The sequence below is a fragment of the Aquarana catesbeiana genome, linkage group LG02 (assembly GCF_042186555.1).
Source record: "Aquarana catesbeiana isolate 2022-GZ linkage group LG02, ASM4218655v1, whole genome shotgun sequence".
Taxonomy (NCBI): Eukaryota; Metazoa; Chordata; class Amphibia; order Anura; family Ranidae; genus Aquarana; species Aquarana catesbeiana.
The window spans coordinates 31,451,658-31,468,464 of record NC_133325.1 but is presented as its reverse complement, the minus strand read 5'-3'; the positions used below and the strand labels follow the sequence as shown (position 1 = coordinate 31,468,464).

At 45.2% G+C, this 16,807-nt stretch overlaps 2 protein-coding genes across 5 annotated transcripts in view; one reads left to right on the top strand and one right to left on the bottom strand.

The window, feature by feature from the left end:
- Window positions 1-5,273, top strand: part of LOC141126765 (sphingomyelin phosphodiesterase 5-like) — a 60,105-nt gene extending 54,832 nt beyond the window's left edge. For all 4 annotated transcript variants that reach the window (XM_073612746.1, XM_073612745.1, XM_073612744.1 and 1 more), the window contains 3 exons: window positions 3,448-3,511; window positions 3,594-3,732; window positions 4,967-5,273. In XM_073612746.1, coding sequence (XP_073468847.1) covers window positions 3,448-3,511; window positions 3,594-3,732; window positions 4,967-5,098 — 335 coding nt within the window. In that variant the 3' untranslated portion in view covers window positions 5,099-5,273. The remainder of the gene's footprint in view (window positions 1-3,447; window positions 3,512-3,593; window positions 3,733-4,966) is intronic.
- A 3,321-nt stretch (window positions 5,274-8,594) lies between these two features.
- The window catches only part of LOC141126762 (transient receptor potential cation channel subfamily M member 2-like), a 216,994-nt gene continuing 208,781 nt past the window's right edge, over window positions 8,595-16,807 (bottom strand). Inside the window, exon 33 of the mRNA XM_073612743.1 lies at window positions 8,595-9,870. Coding sequence (XP_073468844.1) covers window positions 9,745-9,870 — 126 coding nt within the window. The 3' untranslated portion in view covers window positions 8,595-9,744. The remainder of the gene's footprint in view (window positions 9,871-16,807) is intronic.

Sequence of the window (16,807 nt, the reverse complement as noted above, 5' to 3'; positions counted from 1 at the left end):
AAGCAGTCAAAGCTGGCTTGGGCTGCTGATTCCATACCCCAACAAAACACAGGGGCCCCAAATCTGTATCCAGGTCCTAGGTTCCCAAAGTCTGTGTGTTTTCGGGGAAACACGGACCTGAACCTGAAGCAAACCACTCCAAAGGTCCCACCAGGCACACACCTCCCAAAGTATAGAGCCCCCTCAAACACCAGGGCCCATAGTCAGGAGGTAAGAGGCCAGCCTGCAGTCCCCTCCAACAGCCTCTGTCCCGGTTGGGTCTGTCACACACACATTACCACTGATGAGTAAAATTTTAAGTTTTTTTAAATTTTGGATTGGCGTGCCTCAAGATTTTGAATTTTTTTAAAGGGGTGATGTCTGAAAAAGAGAAATGCTGCTTTATATACACTCTAAGCAGAACTTTTGAAAGCTTTAAATGGCTGACAAGTTAAAGTATATATAATATCCATAGTATATCTTTCTTTGCCCCAGTGCCATCAGGATAATGGCAAATGTTAAATGTTAGTTGACCTTCAGTCTTGCACAGTTGTACAGACTGCTCTCCTGTTCTGAATTGGCTTATTCTGCTTTTTTTGCCCACTGTGAGTTTCTCATAATGTGCTCTAGAAGTTGCAGCAGGTCAGATAAAGCCCACCTCCTTTCCTGACCTGTAGGATGTCCAGCCTCCCGAGCCTGACTGTTCCTGTCCCCACCCCTTTCATTTATTGTATTTCAGGTCTTTTACACCCCATTTACATTTGTTCAACTTGCCATGCGACCTGTCAATGCGAACAATTCATATATGTGAGACTTAAAGTGGTTGTAAACCAACAAACCACTTTTCACTACAGGTAAGCCTATAATGAGGCTTACCTGTAGGTACCGTGGATATCTCCTAAACCTGCACAATTTAGGAGATATTCACTGTATCAGCATGTGCCGACCTCATCGGCACATGCGCACTGAAGCAACGGCTCGTTCGTGCTGTTGCTTTAGCTGATGTGCCGTGACCAGTGGCTCCCACGCACATGCGCGGGAGTGACGTCATTGTGGCTCCGGCCAATCACAGCGCTGGAGCCGCAAACCTGAAAGTAACATTCTGGAGACATGTCATCGATCATAGCGGTATACGGGTACCGCTGCACCAACTTCGATCTGAGGTAAGTATTTCATAATGAGCTAGTATGTGATGCATACTAGCTCATTATGCCTTTTGTCTTGCAGGGTTTTTTTTTTTGGATGGGTTTACAACCACTTTAAAGTCGCAGCAACTTAAGTAATTCATGCACTACTTTGGTGCCATTTCATGCAATTTGAGGGCCTCAAACTTCAATGTTAACTTTCAAAAGTTGCATGAAAGTCATACCTGAATGTTTTACATGCAACAGTGGGTCTAACTTTGCAGAGGGACAACAGGTCACATCCAAGTCGCACCAATCCAAAGTTGCGGCAAAGTTTCACTCCAAAGTTGTGCGACTTTGGAGTCGTATGAGTGTGAATGGAGCCTTAAAGTGGAAGTAAACCCTTTTTGTAAAGTTGTACCTACAGGTAAGCCTATAATAATGCTTTCCTATAGGTATTGTGAATATCTCCTAAACCACACAGCATGTAGCCAGTGACATCACTGGCGCGTGTGCTCTGAAGGGACAGTATACCCGTGCCCTCCCTTCGGAGCTCTATTCCGCAATCCGTGACTCCTGCGCGCATTTGTGGGAGTGACATCATCACATCCCGGCCATTCAGACGGCTGGAAGACGTGAACCCGGAAGGAAGACTGGATGAAGATGGAAGTGCCTGTCAGCGGTGACAGCGCAGTGTTGGAGGGCTTTGTTCTAAGGTAAGTAATTCATAATGTGCTAGTATGCGATGCATACTAGCACATAATGCCTTTGCACTGCTTGCATCAGGGATGAAGGCTCTTAAAAGGAGTACTGAGGCAGGGTGCTAGGATGTTTTCAGAAATGATATAGAGAATCCCGCTGGCCCTTTCCTGCAGTCATGGTGGGTCTGTAGTGCAAAGAGACCCAGAGAATACATGACTGGCCTTTAAATGACGTATGTAATCCAGTTCCAGGTATGATAGGCCATGATGGTACCATTCCCCCTCTTCCCCCTATATAGTGTTTATAAGATTGGATAGCCCCTTAAAATCTGGACAAGATAGGAAAGCACAGTGCAATCTATATAGGGTAGGATAGCCCTAAACAAACGTCCTCCTCCTTTCATATTCCATGAGATTGTATAGGGCTATCCTGTTCTGTAAAGACTGTATAGTGTTATCCTATTCTATGGAAATTGTATTCAGCTATCCTATGGCAGTTGTATAGTGCTATGCTATCCTATGCCTATGACGGTTTGTAAAGGGCTCTCCTGTCCTACAAAGATTTGTAAAGGGCTCTCCTGTCCTATAAAGATTGTATAGGGCTATCCTTGCCTATGAAGATTGTATAGGACTCTCTTGTCCTATAAAGATTGTATAGGGCTCTCCTTGCCTATGAAGCCTGTATAGGGCTATCCTGTCCTATGAAGCTTGTATAGGGTTATCCTTGCCTATCAAGATTGTATAGAGCTATCCAGGCCTTTGAAGATTGTATTGGGCTATCCACCCCTATGAAAATTGTGTAGGATTATCCTGTCCTATAAAGATTGTATAGGACTATCCTTTCCTATGAAGCTTGTATAGGGCTATTCTGTCCTATGATGATTGTATAGGGCTCTCCTATGCAAGGGGATAAGGGGGAATAGTACAGTATCTGGAATTGTATCGGGTACAGGCAAAGTCTGTCTGAAAAGGACAAGATCTGCCTGCCATCATCACAATCCACATGTTCTCATTTAGAAAGTGTTCCTGACTTCTTCAAGACGATCATATGAAAGGCAGGCATTTTTATTTTGAATAAGAGAACTGAGAGTACATTAAAGCAGCGCTCCACCCAAAAGGGGAAGTTCTGCTATAATCACCCCCCCCCTGCCAAATTAGTATGTAATGCATTTTTGCATGTCATTTTTTGGGGGGGAAGGCAGGTACCCGCTCCCGCAGGTGATCCAAGCAATAGTTCCCCTTTCCCCCTCCATCCCTGCAGTCTTCTGGGACACATCACAGGTCCCAGAGGTCTGCCGGACCATTCAAGACACACAGCACAACTCGCACATGGGCGGTGTACACCCGGCTGTGAAGCCGCAAACTTTCACAGCTGGGTGTCCACAGTTGAAATGCTGGCTCCGGGGAGAGGAGAGGGAGAGAAGCGATGGTTAGGGTGAGCACATCACAGGATCCTGAGACAGGTGAGTGGCTGTTTTATTAAATAATAAACACTAAAAGACTGGAGCTTTGCTTTAAAAATGGCCGAATATGGAGTTTTATCGTGGCAAATGGGTGAATTACAGTAACTCAGATTGGTGTTTGGAGGTTTATGTTGGCCCCATGGAGGCAGACCTATAACAATGGCTTCTTGTTTGTCCCAGGCACCCTCCTCAGATGGGACTGTCTCTACCATGAGGCTATCAACACTCCAGCCAGTTTAAAGAGGTGAGATGGGGCTCATTGGGAATCGGTGGGATACTTTACTTGTCATGTTCATCCTGGAATCTCAATGCATGTTCTGTTGCAGGACCTTGGATTCAGAGGCCGAGCGAAGATTATACGTGGCTCCACCTCTTCCTGAAGGAATCGATGGGAGTGGTGCACACTGGACAGGGCGGAGAATAGATTATATCCTATACAGAGAATCAGATTCCTTACTTTCTCTGGTGAGAAGCATGTCTGTGTTCTGAGATTGTATGGGGCTACTCTTTAGGGATTTATAAGGCTGTCCTATTTTATGGGGATTATATAGACCTATCCTAACACATGGAGAACATTTGGGGCTCTCTTATCCTCTGGAGAATGTATGAGAAAATCCTTTCCTATGATGATTGTATAGGTCGGTTTTATCCTATGGAGATTGCATGGGGTTATCCTATCCTATGGAGATTGTATGGGTTCAGCCTATCCTGTGAAGAATATATAAGAATGTCCTATCCTATGGCAATTGTATAGGTATATATCCTATGGGGATTGTATGGGGTTGTTCTGTCCTATGGAGAATCTATGTGGCTAACCTATGGAGATTTTGCAGCAGGCTTTCTTATTCCTATGGGATTGCTTAAGACTATCCTATGGACACTGTATAGAGCTGTCCAATCCTTTGGAGATTGCATAGGGCTGTCCAATCCTGTGGAGATTGCATAGGGCTGTCCAATCCTATGGAGATTGCATAGGGCTGTCCAATCCTATGGAGATTGCATAGGGCTGTCCAATCCTGTGGAGATTGCATAGGGCTGTCCAATCCTGTGGAGATTGCATAGGGCTGTCCAATCCTTTGGAGATTGCATAGGGCTGTCCAATCCTTTGGAGATTGCATAGGGCTGTCCAATCCTCTGGAGATTGCATAGGGCTGTCCAATCCTCTGGAGATTGCATAGGGCTGTCCAATCCTCTGGAGATTGCATAGGGCTGTCCAATCCTCTGGAGATTGCATAGGGCTGTCCAATCCTCTGGAGATTGCATAGGGCTGTCCAATCCTCTGGAGATTGCATAGGGCTGTCCAATCCTCTGGAGATTGCATAGGGCTGTCCAATCCTCTGGAGATTGCATAGGGCTGTCCTACGCTATGGATATTGTATAGGGCTGTTCTATCCTATGGAGATTGCATAGGGCTGTCCTATCCTTTAAAGATTGCATAGGGCTGTCCAGTCTTATGAAGATTGTAGTCTCTTTGTTATTACTAAGATAACAAAGTAGTGCATATAGGGCTCAATTCACAGAGCTTTAACACAAGAATATGGATCTTTATTTTCAGATATACTGTATATTTCTTATTTACCATCCCCGTGGGTTCACATGGTATGGTTTTCTTACAAACACTGGTCAGTTGATGATCATTTTGTAATATTCCCTGTCTGCTCTCACAATTCCTGATTTGCTCTTTGTATTGCTTTTCAAGGCTGTGAACAAGTTCCAGTTCATCACACAATTGGCAGGACTGTCGGACCACGTACCGGTCTCCATGCACTTCTCCATCTCACTGCCAGGGGGCTCCTCCCCTGTGAATAACGACACAACTATACCTCACTGACACGTCTGATCTCATGTACTATACATGTGACAGGTTTACTAATCCTACATTTTGTAAAATGTCTTGTTTATGGAAAGATCATTATTTTCTTACCCGAATGTAAAATATATTATTTTTGTCATTTTTATTGAACTATGTTCTGACACAACACAAATAAATATTTTGTTTGCATGCAGTCTGTCTGTGGAATGAAGAAATCTTGCTGAATTGTTTTGGGTTCAGATATTTCTTTCCATTAGAATGTTTTAACTGGCTGAGCAGCTATGAATTGGACCTGTCTCAGGGTCGGCACCTTTTCTCTCCTTGTCATAGATATGTCAGTGGTTGTATCACAGGTCACAGGGGCCGTTCAACTTAAAGTGCAGCTAAAGGCTCCTGTAGGACCAAATTCAGACACTATGTGATACACAACCATCATAAAGTAAAAGGAAAACTTCTTTTACCCCCACTGACTGAGCCAAATCTTACTTTGTGTCTCACCCCCCCCCGACACTGCAGCTCAGGGACATTCTGCAGTTTTCAGTGCTGTGATACTTTGACAACAACTCCGTCATTCAACAATGTAACCAAACAAATTTTATATTATTTTCTGAGACAGACCTCTCTTCTGGTGGTATTTAAAGCGGAGTTCCACACAAAAATGGAACTTCCGCTTTTCGGAACCCTCCCCCCCTCCGGTATCACATTTGGCACCTTTCAGGGGGGAGGGGGGTGCAGATACCTGTCTGATAGGTATTTGCACCCACTTCCGGCATAGACTCCCATGGGAGTCTACGGCTCTTCTCGTCCCCACCGCGCTGTCTCCTGGGAACACACAGCTCCCAGGAGAGAGCGTGGACCACTTGGGACGCGCAGGGCGACTCGCGCATGCGCAGTAGGGAACCGGGAAGTGAAGCCGCAACGCTTCACTTCCTGATTCCCTCACCTAGGATGGCGGCGGCAGCTGCCGAGAACCGAGCGGGTTCTCGGCGTCGCCTGCCGACATCGCTGGACCCTGGGACAGGTAAGTGGCCATGTATTAAAAGTCAGCAGCTGCAGTATTTGTAGCTGCTGGCTTTTAATAACCACTAGGACGGTATAACTTCCATCACAAAGCGATCTAATTTTTTGCCACAATTTTTTGGAAATGCCAGCATTGAGGGGTTAAATGTACAGGTCATATAAAGAGGGATCAGGAGGTATAGAGGGTAATGTACAGGTCATATAAAGAGGGATCAGGAGGTATAGAGGGTAATGTACAGGTCAAATACAGTGGCAGGTTATTGTGCAGAATAATGGGTAGGGTAACGTAAATGACTTGGTTGGACGTAACCAATACTTTTAGATAAAGCTGCCAAAAAAGGAGTCCCATGGAAAAAGACTTTTTATGTCTGCCAGTCCCATAAGGCAGGGGTAGGCAACCTGGGGCCCTCCAGCTGTTGCAGAACTACAAGTCCCATCATGCCTCTGGGAGTAACTGTAACTGCCAGCCTTGCAATGCATCATGGAAAATGTAATTCCACAACAGCTGGAGGGCCCCAGGTTGCCTACCCCTGCCATAAGGAACCTGGGAATCTGATGCCTGGGAAGGGAAATCTTCCATTTTTAAAGTCACCACTGACACCACTGAACTTTTTAACCTTTCTGTATGGGGGTAATTTTTCCCAATGACCACAAGTGTAAGGAACATTCTTCCCACTGACCATCACACTAATGTATCTTGTGTAGTGGGTATAGTCAATTTAAGCAGGACTCATTCATCCGTTTCTTTATAGACCTTGCTTTGTGCACTGGTCCAAATCATTTGGTGGAGGTGGGGGGGTGGGATTATGGTGTGGGGTTGATTTTCAGGGGTTGAGCTGGGCCCCTTAGTTCCAGTGATAGGAAATCTTAAGGCGTCAGCATACAAAAACATTTTGGACAATTTAATGCTCCCACCTTTGTGGGAACAGTTTGGGGATGCCCCCTTCCTGTTCCAACATGACTGCGCACCAATGCACAAAGCAAGGTCCATAAAGACATGGATAAACGCATTTTTTGGGGTGGAGGAACTTAACTGGCCTGCACCTCAACCTGATAGAACACCTTTGGGATGAATTAGAGCGTAGACTGCGAGCCAGGCCTTCTCATCCAACATCAGTGCCTGACCTCACAAATATGCTTCTGGAAGAATGGTCAAACATTCCCATAGACACACTCCTAAACCTTGTGGACAGCCTTCCCAGAAGAGTTGAAGCTGTTATAGCTGCAAAGGGTGGGTCAACTCAATATTGAACCCTAGGGATTAAGACTGGGATGCCATTAAAGTTCATGTGGGTGTAAAGGCAGGTGTCCCAATACTTTTGGTAATATAGTGTATTTGTGGTCCTGGAGCGTCTGTGTTTATGCCTTCAGCATTGATACCGTGTGACAGTTTGATGGAGATTTTTTCCTCCTTCAACAGAGATGCAGTGCAGATGGAAACTATCTTGAGGTGTGATGCTGGACTGCGAAACCAGCGTGCTATAATACCCTTCCAGGCACAGGGGTTTCCTGGACATCCAGTAGTGGTGTACCTACCGTAGTTACTTCAGCTGTGGGAGCTTAGGGCTTCCCTGATATGACTCACCTTTCGTGAGGGTGACCAGAGTCCCTAGTTACTCTAATGGGGCGTACACACGGTCGGACTTTTCAGCTACAAAAGTCCGACAGACTTTCGACAACTTTCGACAGACTTTCTAATGACCGGACTTGCCTAGAGGTCAGCTGACTGGTGAGGAATGTGAAATGGGAGGGGCTGGAAGAGACCCTATCTCCTGATTTCAGCATAGGTGTCACTGCTACGAGACACCACAGATTCGGAGACACAGTGAGTAATACTACCTGTGATTATAGTTGACATTAAATGTCCCAACTACAGATCAGCAGATGATCTTGATCAAGAGCACCTGATGCCGCGTACACACGGTCTGACTTTTCAGCTACAAAAGTCCGACAGACTTTCGACAGACTTTTGGCGGACTTGCATCAGACTTTCTAACGAACGGACTTGCCTACATACGATCAAACAAAAGTCCGACGGATTCGTACGTGATGACGTACACTGGACTAAAATAAGGAAGTTGATAGCCAGTAGCCAATAGCTGCCCTGGCGTGTGTTTTTGTCCGTCGGACTAGCATACAGACAAGCGGATTTCTGGGTCCGGCGGAGTTACGACGTAAAGATTTGAAGAAATCTAAAGTCCGTCAGATTTGCGACTGGAAAAGTCCGCTGAAAGTCCGGGGAAGCCCACACACGATCGGATTGTCCACCGGATTTGGTCCGTCGGACTTTTGTAGCCGAAAAGTCCAACCGTGTGTACGCCCTATAAGATGCCAAATACACGATGGATGACTGGCACACTGTAACTGAGACTTTTACTGTTCCACAGAGTTGTATATGAAATGAATGTGGATAGATATTGGTGGCTTAGTGCCTGATGTGGCATTGGCTAGTGCCAGCTCTGGAGGGAATTTACTGGAAGAGCAGGCAAAGGGGTTAATATACAATCACGGCAGGCTGGTCAGATGTGTATGGGGAAGAGGTAAAGAAATAAAATGATTACAGGACCCCCTACTGTGTGTAGGGCATTATCAATCATGGCATTCACATTAAACTCAACAAAGTTCAGTTGGTGAATCTTTATACTAGCCTTTGGCATGCTTAAATATTTTTATTAAACATAAGAGAAATAATAAAACAGCAACTCGAACTGGTTTACTCACCATCAATTTGGTGCAACCCTCCTCCCCCCACAATACATCCCTTTTTTTTTTTTTTGGTGGAGAATGCGGGCACCGATCACAATACATCTTCTTAACCACAAGATGTCCTCTATCTTCCAGGTTGAATGAGGCCTATAGTCACTCAACCTGGAAGACTGAGTACTGGGCTTTGATTGCAGGGTGTCATGGTCCCGCCCCCTCAAAAGACATGTCATAGCACTTTTTATTCTCACTGTAATGGAGCAGAGAGCAGTGCTGACATACAATCATGACGGCACCGCTTCATGCATCAGGATTGGGGTAGGGGGATGATCTTGTGGGAACGTGGAGAGAGAGTTGGGCTGTAATTTACCTGACCCTTAACCAACCTCAAAAATCATATGTCCTTACTGGTGATTGAAAAAATGGCAATACTATCTTGGCATCACGTGTTTTTATCTCCCTTTTTCTACACCCCAAGATTTTGTTTGCTTTGGCAGCTGCCGCTTGTTATTGCATTGAGTGGTTTCCCTGCTAAGCTAATTGTTAAATTTGGACTCTAGCCTTCCCTTGAGTCTTGCATAGGCTCCTCTGCTGTACTGAAATTTCTCAGCACCTGCTTTATTTTCTGGCCAGAGAACACAGCATCCTCTAGCTCAGGTATATGCAATTAGCGGACCTCCAGCTGTTGCAAAACTACAAGTCCCATCATGCCTCTGCCTCTGGGTGTCATGCTTGTGGCTGTCAGAGTCTTGCTATGCCTCATGGGACTTGTAGTTCTGCAACAGCTGGAGGTCCGCTAATTGCATATCCCTGCTCTAGCTCTTTCCTCCCCAGCCCTACTGGCCCTGGCCCGCCCCTTCTATTCATTGGTTTTTAGTTTTTCTTCTCAATTATAGGGAGTCAGCATCACATGACCATAAAAACCAGCTTTAATCAATAAATTAATATTGGGCATGGAGGTGCTCAGCTGTCCTCTGGAGAATCTCCTTCTCATTGGCGTACAGAGGAATCTTGTGGTCCAGGAGTTGCCACCGCAGTGTTATCTCATCATCTGACACCCTCAGGTTCTGAAATGACAAAATACTGGAATATAAAGACTGAACCATTGGAAGTGTAATGCCTCTGACCCAGAGTGATGAAGATGTGAAGCTTATAGTGATAATAATGAATGTAGCACCACCACCCCCGAAGGAGCCACTAAATGTGTTGGGTCCCAATGTTCCTGGTACTGATGACCTGGTAAACAGTACTTCATTATGCTAGAAGAAAAAAATCTTAAATGGAAACTATTCTCACCGCCATCCTGTAATAACTGATGCCTGGCTGTCAGACCCACGCTTCCTATGTACCAGTTAATATAAATAAAGAGGCTGCCTGGGTAGATATGACAAACTCTGGTCCACATTGATGGATTACGCTTGAACACCCACTTGCACCCCCCCCCCCTCATCTTCTTACCCCTCTTTCTTCTCTCTTCTTTTTCTTATGGGTTTAAAAATGTGTAGATTGTTGATGATTCTTGGTCCCTTCAATCGGAGCTCCATCCAAAAGGGGAAGCTCCGCTTGTTTTGCTATCCTCCCCCCTCCGCTGCCACATTTCACACCTTTCAGGGGGGAGCGAGTACCTGGCTTTGACATGTACCCTCACCTACTTCAGCTGACTTTGCTGTGGCATACTCAGTCAGAAGTTCAGCCTCCCTCCTCCTTTCCCCACCGCCGGGGCATTCACAAAGCGCAGCATGCTTCGTGCATGCGCAGTAGGGTACTGGCTGTCAAGCCCCGAGGCTTCAGTGCCAGTTTCCCTTAGCCGAGATGGCATCGGCAGCACTCGAGAGCTGATTAAAAAATCAGCTTGGGTGAAAACACTGCTGGATTCGTAGACCGGTAAGTGTCCTATTAATAAAAGTCAGCCGCTACAGTATTTTAAGCTGCTGACTTCAAAGTTTTCCTGAAGGAGCCTGGAGCTCCGCTTTAACAAGGGCATACAAAATATCATGAAATATGGTCTCTGTAAAGCCGCGTACACATGAGCGGAATGTCCGACAGAAAAAGTCAGACGGAAGCTTTTCATCCTATATTCCGATCGTGTGTGTGGCTCATCGGACTTTTTTTTTTTTCGAAATTTCTGATGGACCTAGAAAGAGAACATGTTTCCGACGGAACCAATTCCTATCGGGAAAACCACTCGTCTGTATGCTGTTCCGACGGACAAAAAACGACGCATGCTCTGAAGCAAGTACGAGACGGAAGCTATTGGCTACTGGCTATTGAACTTCCTTTTTCTAGTCCCGTTGTACATGCTGTACGTCACAGCGTTCTGGACGGTCGGACTTTGGTGTGACCGTGTGTAGGCAAGACCGCTTGAGTGGAATCCCGTCGGAGAAACCTTCGGAGTTTATTCCGACGGTAAAACCGGTCGTGTGTACAGGGCATAAGTTCTAAACCGATATTGAACCTCTCTACATGCTATTTTCTGTGATTATGTGATTTATGTGCTACTGATTTTTACTGGTTCTCCCCCAAACAGCACAGAGGCTTCCAGCCACTCAAGCAACAGTCCATTCACTCTGTCTCCAATAAGCAGTCTAGGGGTTGTTTTTATTCTGTGATTTATTGTTGGTAAAAGTTGGAACAGGATAGGGATCGGGGCATAAAAACGCTCAGCCATAGATAGTGAACTAAGGATAGTCTTTCTAGTAGAAGTATCAGTGGCTAAGAATGAGCAGTCCAAGGCCTCACAGCTGAAGACCATGGGTACAAGTTTTTGAACATCTGGTTACCCTGCGCCAGTGTGCAACTATCAGTAACTAGTGCAGTGTCTAGCACACAGTCTGCCTCAATCCTTGATTGACCTACTTAATGTAGCGCCCCCCCCCCAGGAGCTGCTGGTAAATGGATCCCCTACTCATGCACAGCCTGGCAACAAGCATTTTTCACTTCCATCCAGACACAAGAAACAGTCTCTGATTTTGGCTTTGCTATTTTATTAGGGGTGATGACTTGAGATGGGGAACAGGAATTATGGAATGCCCAGCTTGACAGTAACAATAAACAGGGACAACTTCCTCCCTATGTATAAGATCCTGAACTTGACTCCTTCCTGGACACCAACAGTCTTTGATGATCAAAAGCAAAAGCCCCTTGAGGACTAGGAATTCTCAGTCCCTTTTAGAAAGTAGCATAGTGTGTTGTAAGCTGCATTAATGAGTATCTTCAACTCTGTAGAAAGTGCTCCCAGCTCTACTGCCTGCAGGTACTACCAGCTCTCCTGGCTGCTTGTCCACCAGCCCATCTGACTGCAGTCTCTCCCCTTGTGAATCCCTATGTGTGCAGATGTACTCAGACTGCCCTCTTTGCTCCCTGCTGCTCCTTAGGCAAGATTCCTCCTCAAACCGAAATGCTGATAGGATCTTCCTAAGCCAGCCTGGAGGCAGAACCAACCCCCCTCTCTTCCCGCCAGACACAGTGGTCCCCTCCTAGACCACCGACAGTCTCCTCAGCACTCCATCTTTCACCTGACCTCCTTGCTATCAGGGCTTTGCCATATTTAAGTGCTGACTCAGCCACTCTACCGGGACATTCTGCATGGGGATTGGCAAAGTTCCCTCAAGTATGCAGATCAGCCCTCCTGGCCTCCACCCACTAACTTCTAGAAGTTTCTCCAAACTTCCAAATCCAAGGGGAGGTACCAGAGACCTGCCTCTGTGGAGCCATCCAGCCTGACCTGCTTACTGCAGGTAAGCAGGTCCCTGACCCAATTTCTGACTCACAAACTAACCATGAGTCATACCTTCAATTTTCCTGCACTAATCTAGTAGCACACTAGAGGGTACTACACACATAAGGAGACATTGATTTCTAGTGAGTGAGCACCGGTATTGGAATCATGTTGGTTCACGGAAGGTCACAAGGGAAGAACCTTTTTTAGTGTGGCACAATAATTCATTCAGCACATGGATGTGTTATATACATTGATTTTGGAGCACGAACACCATTGGTCATATTTACCGGATTGTTCACTGTGAACTTCAACACAAGTAATAGGAATTGTTATTGTCAGATTTTTTTCATCTTTGTTTTTATCACCTCTACTTTACAGAATATTCATCATTTGTTTCATAGGCATTTTGCTGGCAGATGGGTTTTCATAATTGTCACTTTTTCAACTATCACCGCTCTTTCACATACAGTATATACTAAGTGATGCAGCCAAGGTCCAGACAGGGCTGTCACTCAGTCTGTGTCTGGACTTTCGTCTGCCATTTAGTGACCCCTGCCCTAGGCCATTTCACTCATCCCTTAGCCGGTTTAATCTCACCAAGATATACAAATTTCCCTTCATCTGACAAATACTTTTGATCTTATTGTTATAGTGGTAGCAGGGGTGGACTGACCATTTGAGCACTTGGGCACTGCCCGAGGGCCCCATGCCCTAAGGGGCCCCATCAGGGTTGCCAGCCTCAACAAAACCAGGGACAGTATGTAAAAATCTGTCTTTTTTTTTTTTTTTTAAATCCCAAGATTATAGCTGCCCCGCCTCTCCAGTACCTTTTCAGTGTGTGTATATGTGTATTCTGTGTGTGTATACTGCGTGTGTATATTGTGTGTCAGTATACACACACACACATACAGTATACAGTGTGGCCCCATAATCTATTGCCTGGGGCTTCATAATCTTCTCCTATTGCTTGGGGGCCCCATGAGTTGTCAGTCCGCCCCTGAGTGGTAGTAGAGTCTGTATTTAAACTTATGCCAACTGTAGGTACATTGAATATCTCCTAAACATGCACCATTGTGCGTATTGTATAACTGTGATGATATGTATGTATGAGGTGCTTATATGGCAGATTCTATTTATTATATCTCCCTGACGAGACTTATCGTAAAATGCATTCAAGAACTACTTACCATCTCCATCTCATGTATCCAATACAACCAGTTTGTTCAATAAAGAGTACTTAAAGGGATGTAAAGGTTCAGGGTTTTTAAAAAACAAAAAACAAACATGCATACTTACCTCATGGGTGAACCTCTGGGGGAATCTAGGATGGAAAAGCACCTGGGGGTCCTAGTAGATGACAGGCTCAGCAATGGCATGCAATGCCAAGCTGCTGCTAACAAAGCAAACAATATTGGCATGCATCAAAAAGGGGATTAATTCCAGAGATAAAATGAGAATTCTCCCGCTCTACAAGACTCTGGTCCGGCCGCACCTGGAGTATGCTGTCCAGTTCTGGGCACCAGTCCTCAGGAAGGATGTACTGGAAATTGAGCAAGTACAGAGAAGGGCAACAAAGCTAATAAAGGGTCTGGAGGATATTAGTTATGATGAAAGGTTGCGAGCACTGAACTTATTCTCTCTGGAGAAGAGACGCTTGAGAGGGGAAATGAAATCAATTCACAAATACCGTACTGGTGACCCCACAATAGGGAATTTTTTTGGGGGGGAAGGGAGTTTAATAAGACACGTGGCCACTCATTAAAATTAGAAGAAAAGAGGGTTAACCTTAAACTTCGTAGAGGGTTCTTTACTGTAAGAGCGGTAAGGATATGGAATTCCCTTCCACAGGCGGTGGTCTCAGCGGGGAGCATCGATAGTTTCAAAAAAATATTAGATAAGCACCTGAATGACCGCAACATACAGGGATATACAATGTAATACTGACATATAATCACACACATAAGTTGGACTTGATGGACTTGTGTCTTTTTACAACCTCACCTACTATGTAACTATGTAACCTCCACTGTTCAGTTGTTTTTGCACATAGTGGCCCCAATCTTCCTCTTCTGGGTCCCTCAGCGGGGCTCCTGGCTCCTTCTCTTCTTAAGTGCCCCGTTGGAGAAGTGCTCTCCTTCATGGACACCCTATTGACACACAAAGCAGGACTTGGCCCCGGCGCCCGCATCATTGGATTTGATTGACAGCAGCGGGAGTCAATGGCTGCGCTGTTATCAGTCTATCCAATCAGGAAATGGGACAACGGCCAGAGCTGGTGTGCTTGTTCCTGTTGTGGGAAACACAGGGCTCAGGTAAGTATAACGGGGGCTCAGGGGGGCTGCTGAGTAACAGAATGTTTTTCATCGTAATGCATAGAATGCATTAATGTGAAAAAAAACATGAGGGTTTACAACCCCTTTAAAACCTAGCCATGTTATGGCATATATATATATATATATATATATATATATATATATATATATATATATATATATATATATATATATATCTATTTATAGCCCCGAATATGGCCCAGAGTTGTTTGGGGTTTAGAAGCTCATCTGAGCTCCCACAACTAATAAGCACTCCTGGACACAACAATTTTCAGGAGAAATGTGGCAATATTAACCACTTGCTTACTGGGCACTTAAACCCCCCTCCTGCCCAGACCAATTTTCAGCTTTCAGTGCTCTCACACTTTGAATGACAATTACTCAGTCATGAAATACGGTACCCAAATGATTTTTTTGTCCTTTTTTTCTTACAAATAGAGCTTTCTTTTGGTGGTATTTGATCATCTCTGGGTTTTTTATTTTTTGTGCTATAAATAAAAAAAGACCGAAAATTTTGAAAAAAAAACGCATTTTTCTTAGTTTCTGTGATAAAATTTTGCAAATTATTAATTTTTCTTTATAAATTTTGGCCACAATTTATACTGCTACATATCTTTGGTAAAAATAACCCAAATTAGTGGATATTATTTGGTCTTTGTGAAAGTTAGAGAGTCTACAGGTTATGGTGCAAATCATAAGAAATTGATCACACCTTATGTACTGGTGGACTGATCTCATTTCTTGCAATCCGAACAAGTCAGGAAAGTACAAATACCCCCCAAATGACCCCTTTTTTGAAAGTAAACAATCCAAGGTATTTAGTAAGATGCATGGTGAGGTTTTTGATGTTGTCATTTTTTCCCACAAATCTTTGCAAAATGAAGATTTTTTTTTTTTTCCCCACAAAATTGTCATTGTAATAGGTTATTTCTCTCACATGACATGTATATACCACAAATAACACCCCAAAATACATTCTGCTACTCCTCCTGAGTATTACGATACCACATGTGTGAGACTTTTTCACAGCCTGGCCACATACAGAGGCCCAACATGCAGGGAGAGCCATCAGGTGTTCTAGGAGCATAAATTACACATCTAACTTGTTGACTACGTATTACACTTTTGAAGGCCCTGGAGCACCAGGACAATGACATATGACACTGATGACAGATGGCACTGATACGTGGCACTGATGACAGATGGCACTAATATGTGGCACTGATGACACTGATGACATTTGGCACTAATACGTGGCACTGATGACATTTGGCACTAATACGTGGCACTGACAGATGGCACTAATACGTGGCACTGATGACATATGGCACTAATACGTGGCACTGACAGATGGCACTAATACGTGGCACTGATGACACTTGACACTGATGACACTAATATGTGGCACTAATGACACTTGACACTGATGACAGATGGCACTAATATGTGGCACTAATGACACGTGGCAGTAATGACAGATGGCACTAATACGTGGCACTGATGACAGATGCACTAATACGTGGCACTGATGACACGTGACACTGATGACAGATGCCACTGATACGTGGCACTGGGGAGGGATGGCACTGTGGACAGATGGCACTGGGGAGGGATGACAGTGGGGAGGGATGGCACTGTGGACAGATGGCACTGGGGAGGGATGGCACTGTGGACAGATGGCACTGGGGAGGGATGACAGTGAGGAGGGATGGCACTGTGGACAGATGGCACTGGGGAGGGATGGCACTGTGGACAGATGGCACTGGGGAGGGATGGCAGTGGGGAGGGATGGTACTGTGGACGGATGGCACTGGGGAGGGATGGCACTGTGGACAGATGGCACTGGGGAGGGATGGCACTGTGGACAGATGGCACTGGGGAGGGATGACAGTGGGGAGGGATGGCACTGTGGACAGATGGCACTGGGGAGGGATGACAGTGGGGAGGGAT